Raw genomic sequence first — 9,529 nt, 5'->3', positions numbered from 1 at the left:
CCGTGCTGGAGATACTGGGGACATCATCCCAGAACCGTGGGGACCTTTTGCCTGTGACCCATGGCAGTGGCTCCACACTGGCACTGTGGTGACACTGGGGACATGCCATAACACAAGGACCTGCCACACAGACCCTGTGTGGACTGTAGGGACGCTGTGACAGCCATCTGGGAACCCAAATGGTCACTGTGTGCTGGGACCGCACAGGGGTTCTGTGGCGGGCACACTGGGGAGCCTGTGGTGCATGGAGGGGACCCAAAATGGTCACTGTGCTGGGGGGCTGGGAGCCCTGTACTGGGGACACTGGGGACTCTGTACTGGGGACACTGGGGACACTGGGCTGGGCATGTTGGGGACTCTGTACTGGGGACATTGGGGACTCTGTATGGGGGACATTGGGGACACTGGGCTGGGCACGTTGGGGACTCTGTACTGGGGACATTGGAGACTCTGTACTGGGGACATTGGGGACACTGGGCTGGGCACGTTGGGGACTCTGTACTGGGGACATTGGAGACTCTGTACTGGGGACATTGGGGACACTGGGCTGGGCACGTTGGGGAGTCTGTACTGGGGACATTGGGGACACTGGGCTGGGCACGTTGGGGACTCTGTACTGGGGACATTGGAGACTCTGTACTGGGGACATTGGGGACACTGGGCTGGGCACGTTGAGGACTCTGTACTGGGGACACTGGGGACTCTGGCTGCGCTGCGGGAACGCTGTGGCAGTCAGGGAGGGCACCCAAAATGGTCACCGTGCGCTGGGGACACGGGGTCTGTGTCGGACCAAGGGGTCACTGTGAGGGAGACCCGCCATGGCCACGCCACGGGGCACCCCACGGGACGCCGCATGTCCCTGTGCTGCCCAGGAACACCCGGCACGGGGGTTCTGGGGCGCTGCGGCCCCGCGGCTCCGTGCCCCGCCATGGCGCTGAGGGGGGCCCGGGGGGGGTCCCGGCGGTGACGTCATGGCGGCGCCGCCGGTGACGCGTGCGGCGGCTGTGACGTCACGCGGCCCCCCGGCAGCATGGCGGCCGTGCCCGCGGCCGGCCCGCGCTGACATGGTGAGGGGCCGGGACGCGGGAGGGGACACGGGGACACGGGGACACGGCCGCGGGGGGAGCGAGCCCGCCGGCGGGGCGGGACGGGCCCGCGGGGGCTCGGGGCTCGGGAGGGGCAGCGGCCCTCGGTGTCCCCCCGCGTCCCGGGGTCCCCCGCTCGGGGCGCGGATGGGGCCGCGGCAGGAGGAGGGAGCCCCGCGTCGCGATCGGCCGGGCACATCCCCCGGCAGCTCCATGCGCAGTCCCTGTCCTGGTCCTCCATCCTGGTCTTCCATGCCGCTGTTCACATCCTGGTCCTCCATCCTGCTGATCCTGCTTCCCAATCCTGCTGCCCCATCCTGCTCTCCCACACTGGTTCTGCATCCCTCTGATTCCATCTTGCTCCCCTATCCTGTTCTCATCCTGTTCCCCTATTCCAGTGTCACCATCCTGCTGGTCCATCCTGCTGTCTCCATCTTGCTCCCCTCTAATCTGCTCCCTCCATCCTCCCTCTCCCAGCCTGCTCCTCCATCCCACTGTGCCCCAAATTATTCCTCCCATCCTACTCCTCCCATCCCACTGCCCACATTTCACATCCCCATTCTGCTGTCCCCAAACACTCCCCCCAACCCGCGTTGTTCTCCCTATCTTGCTGCTCCCCCCAAACTGCTTCCCCAAATCGTTCCCTCAATCCACTGCCCTCAACCCTCTCCATGGAACCAGCTCTGCTGCCCCCTAATTCCCTCCCTGTTAATGTGCTCCCCTAATCCACTTCCCAACCCTCTCCCCAGAACCAGCTCCCCCAGTTTGCTGCCCCCTAATTCCCTCCCTGTTAATGTGCTCCCCCAATCCACTTCCCAACCCTCTCCCCAGAACCAGCTCCCCCAGTTTGCTGCCCCCTAATTCCCTCCCTGTTAATGTGCTCCCCCAATCCACTTCCCAACCGTCTCCCCCATCCCTGCTGCCTCCCAACCCTCCATCCCCAGGACCTCAAGGGCCAGTACTGGACGGACGATGACTCTGACGGGGACAATGAGTCCGAGGAGTTCCTCTACGGCGTGCAGGTGGGTGCTGGGCCCCCCTGGTGCCACGGGAGGCTCAGGAAGCCCCAGGCTGAGCCTGGTGCCAGGCCTGGGGCTGCAGGAGGCTGTGGGAGGCTCTGAGGGTGACAGTGCTGTGCCGCAGGGGACCTGCGCCGCCGACCTGTACCGGCACCCGCAGCTGGACGCCGACATCGAGGCGGTGAAGGAGATCTACAGCGAGAATGCCGTGGCTGTCAGGTGGGTGCAGCTGCTGCCCCTGCACCGGGCAGTGCCAGGCCCAGGCACGTGGCTGTGCTGTGCCAGGATAGCTGCAGTATCCCCAGGCATCCAGCTGTGCTGTCCCTGGGTACCCAGCTGTGCCATGCCCAGGCATCCTGCTGGGCCATCTCTGGGACACTTGGCCGTGGGATTACCAGAACATCTGGTCACAGCATCCTCAGGCATCTGGTTGTGCCATCTCTGGGGCACCTGATCATGGCATCCCCAGGGCACCTGGCTGAGCCATCCCTCAGCATACCCTCCCCGGGCTACTGGCCACAGTATCCCCTGAGCGCTTGGCCTTGCTGTCCTTGGGCACCCAGACATGGCATTTGTGGAGCATCCAGCTGTGGCAGCCCCAGGCACTCATCTGTGCCATCTTCAGACACTGGCTGTGCCATCCCTGGGCACTCTGCTATGCTGTGTCCAGGGCACTCAGCTGTGGCATCACTGGGTCACCTGGCCGTGGCATTACCAGACACCCAGTTGTGTCATCCTTGGGTTATCTGGCTGTGCCATCCTCGGGCATCCAGCAGTGCCATCCACAGCACACCTGGACATGCCATTCCCAGGCACTGGGAGCACCCAGTAGTGGTAGCCCTGCCTAACCAGCTGTGCCATCCTCGGGACACCTGATTATGGCATTACCAAGGCACCTGGCTGTGGCATGTCTGGGCTTCTCCTGCAGTGCCGTGGCCAAGGCATGTAAGCATGGCACCCCTAGGACACCTGGCTGTGCCATTCCCTGAGCACCTGGCTGTGCTGGCACGTTCCCAGGTTGACATCTACATTCTGGGCACTCCCCCTGTGCATACACTTGATACATGGGGAGCCACACGTGCCAGTGTCACTGTCCCATGATCCTACCCTGGCATGGTGGGCACTGGGCCACTGCTCCAGCACCGTGCCACCCCCCCATGCCACAGCAATTCTTGTCTTCACAGGGAGTATGGGACCATTGACGACGTGGACATCGACCTCCATGTGAACATCAGCTTCCTCGATGTGAGAGCCTGGGGTGCCCTCAGCAGTGCTGGGGAGGGCATGGGGAGGGGGGGCACATGCACCACAGGGGTCTCCAAATCTGCCTGCCTGGGTGGAGCTCCCGGGGCTGTGCCCAAGTGTGTTTCTGCCTTGGCAGGAGGAGGTGGCGACGGCGTGGAAGGTGCTGCGGACGGAGCCCATCGTCCTCCGCCTGCGCTTCTCCCTGTCCCAGTACCTCGATGGCCCCGGTGAGTGGGGACGGGCGGGATGTGGTGTCCCTGTCCCTCAGGACAGGCACAGTGGGGCACCGATGGCTCATCCTCCTGTCTCCCCACAGAACCGTCCATCGAGGTTTTCCAGCCGTCCAACAAGGAGGGCTTCGGGCTGGGTCTGCAGCTGAAGAAGTAAGAGCTGTAACATGGTGGGCACATGAGGGTAGTGGGTGGGGTGGCTCACAGAGTCACTGTTCTGCCCCAAAACTGGTCACGTGCCACATGTCCCCTCGCCACCCCCTTTTATCCACCACACAATCCTGTGACGGGCTCACCACCAACTGTGTGTGGGCTCAGGGTGTCAGTGGACCACCAAGCACCCATGGGCGCTGTCCCCCCTGTTTGCCAGGATCCTGGGCATGTTCACATCCCAGCAATGGAAACATCTCAGCAATGATTTCCTGAAGACCCAGCAGGAGAAGCGGCACAGTTGGTTCAAGACAAGCGGCACCATCAAGAAGTTCCGTGCTGGTCTCAGCATCTTCTCACCCATCCCCAAGTAAGGTCCTGATGCTGTCCCCACAGGGGACGAGCCCTCCATCCCCTCATCCTGGGTGAGGCCTGACACTGTGCCTCAGTTTCCCCACTTGGATGCTGCTGCTCCCTACCAGATCCCGGGCAGGCAGAGGTTGCTCCCAACAAGTTGGGTGGATCTGGCACTGGGTGATGGAGGAGCAGGGGATGGTGACAAACAGGTGCTCAGGGGGATTGTGTGCCTGCAGGTCTCCCAGCTTCCCTGTTATCCAAGATTCGGTGCTGAAGGGCAAACTGGGCATCCCTGAGCCTCGCGTGAACCGCCTGATGAACCGCTCTGTGTCCTGCATGGTGAAGAATCCCAAGGTGGAAGTTTTTGGCTACCCACCCGCCAGCACCCAGGCAGGTGTTGCCCCCTTCAACATCCTGGTGGGTGCCACCCCACCTTGGGGTTTGCTTTTCTCTTCTTTCCCCTTCCCAGGGGCTCCTCTGGGGTCAGATCATTTGTTGTGGGTTGCTGGGACCCACATGGGATGGGGGGAGCCCCTGCAGGGTTTCTTGTCCCCAGTCTTGGGTGATCTTGGGGACTTGGGGCCTGGCTGTGGGGTGACGTGGGATTTTACCCCACTCCTGGTGCTGCATCCCTGCTCTGCCAGGGAATGTTGGCATGTTGAGGGTTCTGCTATGCCAGGGGGTGTTTGGATGTCGGAGGTCCAGCTGTGCCAGGAGGGGTTTGGCATGTTGGGGGTCCCACTATGCCAAAGGGTGTTGGCATGTCAAGGGTCCCACTGTGTTGGGGGTGTTGGGATGTTGGGGATCCTGCTGTGTTTGGGGGGGTTGGCATATTGGAGGGTCTCATTGTGCCAGGGCACATTGGAATGTCAGGGGTCCTGCTGTGCCAGGGGTTTGGTGTGTTGGGGGTCCTGCTGTGCCGGGGGGAGCTGGAGGCTGCCCGTGCCATGCAGAGCTGGGGCTGCGTGTGGGGATAATGGGGATAATGCAGCTGGCTCCGCTCTGGCTCTGTCACAGGTCGGCGGCCACTGCAAGAACATCCCCACGCTGGAGTACGGCTTCCTCGTGCAGGTGAGAGTCCTGCATCCTGCTCATCCTTATCCTGCTGCCCAGAGCATCCTTCCCCACTGTCCCACTTCCCACTTATCCACATCCTGCCATCTGGAGCATTCTCCCCACTACCCGATGTCCTGCTCATCCTTATCCTGATGCCCAGAGTGTCTTTCTCACTGTTCCACATCGGACTCAACCCCATCCAATGCCCAGGACATCTTCCCCAGTGCCTGACATCCCACTTATCCACATTCCACTGCCTGTATCATCCTCCCCACTGACCTGAGTCCCACTCATGCCCATCCCACTGCCTGGAGCATCCCCCAAGCTCCATGTCTGCAGCAGGGCCTGACTGCCTCCATCCTTCCCCTCAGATCATGAAGTACGCGGAGCAGCGGATCCCGACGCTCAATGAGTACTGCGTGGTGTGTGATGAGCAGCACGTCTTCCAGAACGGCTCCATGCTGAAGGTGGGGTGGCAGGGCCAGGTCGGATGTGGGCTGTGCCCCTGTGTCACCATCCCTGACACTCACCACTCTGCTGTGCCCCCACAGCCGGCCGTGTGCACCCGGGAGCTCTGCGTCTTCTCCTTCTACACCCTGGGCGTCATGTCCGGTGCGGCCGAGGAGGTGGCCACGGGTGCCGAGGTAGGGCTGGGCGCAGTGCTGACCCCCTCCAGCCCCATGGAGAGTTGTCCCTTCAGTCCCTGCTCTGCCCCAAGGTGGTGGACCTGCTGGTGGCCATGTGCCGCGCTGCCCTCGAGTCCCCTCGCAAGAGCATCATCTTTGAGCCTTACCCCTCTGTGGTGGACCCCAATGACCCCAAAACTCTGGCCTTCAACCCCAAGGTAAGCGCTGGGGGGGACAATGTTCCCCCACACCAGGAGGTGATGGGGACCACCAAAGACCCCTCTGATGGCCACTCCTCTCCTGCCCCATGTGCAGAAGAAGAACTACGAGCGGCTGCAGAAGGCCCTGGACAGTGTGATGTCCATCAGGGAGATGACTCAGGTACGTGGCATGGCCCCACAGCCCTGTGGCCCCGTGTGACCTCCCCAGTGTGGGATCCAAGCAGGAGTGGCTGGGTGGATGCTGGGGGACCCACCTGCACCCCATCTTGCCTCTGCCAGGGGTCCTACTTGGAGATCAAGAAGCAGATGGACAAGTTGGACCCCCTGGCACATCCCCTCCTGCAGTGGTAAGGCTGAGGGTGCTGCGGCCCTCTCCTGCTGCCCCTTGTCCCTCCCACTGCCCCCAGGACATGGGATGGAGTGGGGGGCAGCCATCTGTGGCACAGCCCTCTCATCTCTTTTCTCCTGGGGGGGTCATGGGCATCTAATGATCTCGGGGCAGGTTGGGATCACCTTTTTGACCCTCCTCCTCTTCCTCCTTCTCTTCCCAAGGATAATTTCCAGCAACAGATCCCACATTGTCAAGCTGCCTCTCAGCAGGGTAAGGGGCCAGGCCAGGCTCCAGGTGGGGTGCGGGATGGAGGGTATGGAATATGGGAGATGGAGTGGAAGGATACAGGAGATGGGATGCAGGATGAGGCATGTAAGGACATGGGATGGGCAATGGAAGGGTCTGGGATGTGGGATGGATCCCTCTGGATGAGGTTCTAGCCTGGGAGATATGGGAGTCAGGACACGGGATATAGGAAGTGGGGTGTTTGACACAGGCTGTGGGGTGGGAGCAAGACAGGGAAGCAAAGGACCCTTCTGGCAAACTTGGAGTTCCCAAAACCAGGCTGGGCTGGATCCAGGGCCTGGCAGCCGTGCTTGATCTCTGTCTGTCTGTCCTCTCTCCTGCTGGCACTGCCGTTGCTCTTCCCGTTCCCCTGGTAGCAGCTGAAGTTCATGCACACCTCCCACCAGTTCCTCCTGCTCAGCAGCCCCCCGGCCAAGGAGGCCCGGTTCCGCACGGCCAAGAAACTCTACGGCAGCACCTTCGCTTTCCAGTGAGTGCCCAGAGAGGTGCACGGGGTGGGTGCCGTGGGGCTGATGGACGAGGGGCTGATGTAGGACTGGCTCTTTCCAGTGGCTCTCACATTGAGAACTGGCATTCCATCCTCCGCAATGGGCTGGTCAACGCCTCCTACACCAAACTGCAGGTACCAGTCCGCTCCCTGTACCCAGCACACCCCCGGGCAGCAGGTGGGCAGGGGGTGGGCAGGAAGGCAGAGAGGGAGCAGACATTGGGAAGTGCCAGGCTTCCTCCACTACAGCCCGAACTGTTGGGGTGATCCCACCATGCTCACCCTGGTGTTTTCCTGCAAGCTGCATGGAGCAGCCTATGGCAAGGGCATCTATCTGAGCCCCATCTCCAGTATTTCCTTTGGATACTCAGGTAAGAGGCTGTCTGCACTGCCCGGTCCTGCCTGTGCTGCCTGGTCCTCCTGCCTGTGCTCCCATTCCCACTCCCTGCATGGGGCCGGGGAGGTTTGGCATCGTGCTGGCTGGAGAAGCTGTGCAGGAGTGGCAGCATCCCATATCCATCCCATCACACCAGCCTCTTCCCAGCCGGGCTGGGGATTTCCCATATGCCAAAGAATCAAACCCCCAACATTTTCTAGGCTTCAGAAGCTGCTGCACACACTTTTGGGGGGTTCCCAGGGCTCAGGAGCACTGAGGGTGGCGATCCCTGTCTGTGGCATGTGTCCCCACATCACCCCAGGGTGTTTTCTGAGAGACTGACAGCCCTCGCCTTGCTTTCTCCACAGGAATGGGGAAAGGGCAGCACCGGATGCCTTCGAAGGATGAACTGGTGCAGCGGTACAACCGGATGAACACAATCCCCCAGGTGATGGGCCAGGGGACACCAGGGTGGGATGGGAATGGGGACATGGCACCCATAGATATTTGGGATAGGGTGGTAACACCAGCTGCTCTTCCCACAGACCCGCTCTATCCAGTCCCGCTTCCTCCAGAGCCGCAACCTGAACTGCATCGCGCTTTGCGAAGGTGTGGAAATGTGGGGGGACAATGGGGGGGGACAGGCAGCACCCTTGGGGTCACCAGGTGGGTGGAGGGATGGAGGATCCCCACTATGGGCTGTGCCCAGACAGGCCCTGTGTCCCCCATCCCACCTCCAACAGCCTCTTGCCCCAGCAGTGATCACCTCCAAGGACCTGCAGAAACACGGCAACATCTGGGTCTGCCCTGTCTCGGACCACGTCTGCACACGCTTCTTCTTTGTGTGAGTCCAGCGTGCCCACCCTGCTGCACCTGCGGGACCCCCACAGACCCCCCCTCACCCAGTTCTCCTCTTCCAGGTACGAAGATGGCCAAGTGGGAGATGCCAATATCAATACTCAGGACCCCAAAATCCAGAAGGAGATCATGCGTGTGATCGGGACTCAGGTGTACACAAACTGAGTGGTGGCAGTGGAACCCTGGGACCCCCCGGGCACCGAGTGAGCCCCCGGGCAAGGCTGGGCAGGGGCCGAGCAGGTTTGAGCCCCCCGGGCAGGGCAGAGCCAGGGCAACACCGGCGGCTCCACCTGTACATAGGCCTTGGGCACCCTGTGAGCACCAGGCAGGTTCAGTGGTCCCTTATCCCCTCCCTGTCCCCTTCCCACTGTCCCTAACTCTGTGGCAGCCTGGAGAAGGAGCCGTGGGTCTGGCGTGGCTGGGGACGGCCCCTCCTGGCGTTGGCAGCGACGGCGTTTTTATCAATGATATGAGAAACTGAAGCAAAAAAAAAAACCAAAAAACAACTAAAACAAACCCAAAAACATAGGCAAAAAAAAAAAAAAGAGAAAAGGAATCAGTGTTTGTGGATTGAACTTGGCATTTAAGTGTGGGGTATGGGAGGTGGATGCTGGAGAAGGCATGGGGGGTACAGGGATGGAATGGGACTGTGAGGAAAGGAAAGTGGCACAGGAAAGGGATGGGATAGGGTCATGGCAAAGGAGTGGGATTCAAGGGAAGGGTGGGAGAATAGGGGCACAGGGAAGGGATTAGAACCTGGAGAAGAGATGGGGGCACAGGTAAGGGATGGAATAATGAGAAAAGGATAGGATTGTGGAGAAGGAGCAGGAAACAAGGAATGGTATCTTGGGGAAGGGATGGGATTGAGGGGACAGGATGGGACGGGATGGTGGGGAAGTGCCATAGAGAATTGATGCAGCTTTGGGATAGGGCTGGGAGGGAACTACTCCCCCTAGGGAGTAGGATAGATGGTGCTGTGGAGGCAGAACACAACAGAAAGGGATTGTGCCTTAGGGATGGGAACATGGGACCTCACAGAGCAGCCCCCTGGCATCAGTGCTGCAGCACAGATTCAAGTGGGAAGGAACCTCCCAGGAATGGCATTTTGTTTCAGCCCAAGCCCATCCCAGTAACTCCATGGACACAGCTGCATCCTGCTAACACCCAAACCTGGATGGAAAC

The 9,529-nt window shown here is 60.9% G+C and overlaps 1 protein-coding gene across 4 annotated transcripts; it reads left to right on the top strand.

Annotated features, from left to right (window-relative positions):
* The first annotated feature begins 940 nt into the window (after positions 1 to 940).
* PARP6 (poly(ADP-ribose) polymerase family member 6) lies at positions 941 to 8,753 on the top strand. 4 transcript variants are annotated; one of them, XM_030281503.4, is made up of 22 exons: positions 941 to 1,067; positions 2,030 to 2,107; positions 2,229 to 2,323; positions 3,289 to 3,349; positions 3,486 to 3,576; positions 3,666 to 3,732; positions 3,950 to 4,099; positions 4,323 to 4,503; positions 5,104 to 5,157; positions 5,514 to 5,609; positions 5,694 to 5,786; positions 5,861 to 5,986; positions 6,084 to 6,149; positions 6,269 to 6,336; positions 6,542 to 6,590; positions 6,986 to 7,095; positions 7,176 to 7,248; positions 7,415 to 7,484; positions 7,858 to 7,937; positions 8,035 to 8,098; positions 8,249 to 8,333; positions 8,410 to 8,753. In XM_030281503.4, exons 1-22 carry the CDS (start codon positions 972 to 974, stop codon positions 8,510 to 8,512), a joined length of 1,956 nt encoding a protein of 651 aa, XP_030137363.4. In that variant the 5' UTR covers positions 941 to 971; the 3' UTR covers positions 8,513 to 8,753. The 4 variants fall into 4 exon arrangements, 2 of the variants coding, with proteins under 2 accessions (XP_030137363.4, XP_030137362.4); XM_030281502.4 differs by having other exon boundaries at positions 6,983 to 7,095; XR_012057635.1 differs by lacking the exon at positions 7,415 to 7,484.
* The last annotated feature ends 776 nt before the right edge of the window (positions 8,754 to 9,529 follow it).

The sequence above is a fragment of the Taeniopygia guttata genome, chromosome 10, assembly GCF_048771995.1.
Source record: "Taeniopygia guttata chromosome 10, bTaeGut7.mat, whole genome shotgun sequence".
NCBI classification, from domain to species: Eukaryota; Metazoa; Chordata; class Aves; order Passeriformes; family Estrildidae; genus Taeniopygia; species Taeniopygia guttata.
The sequence above is the reverse complement of the archived record's forward strand: the minus strand, read 5'-3'. Positions and strand labels throughout refer to the sequence as shown.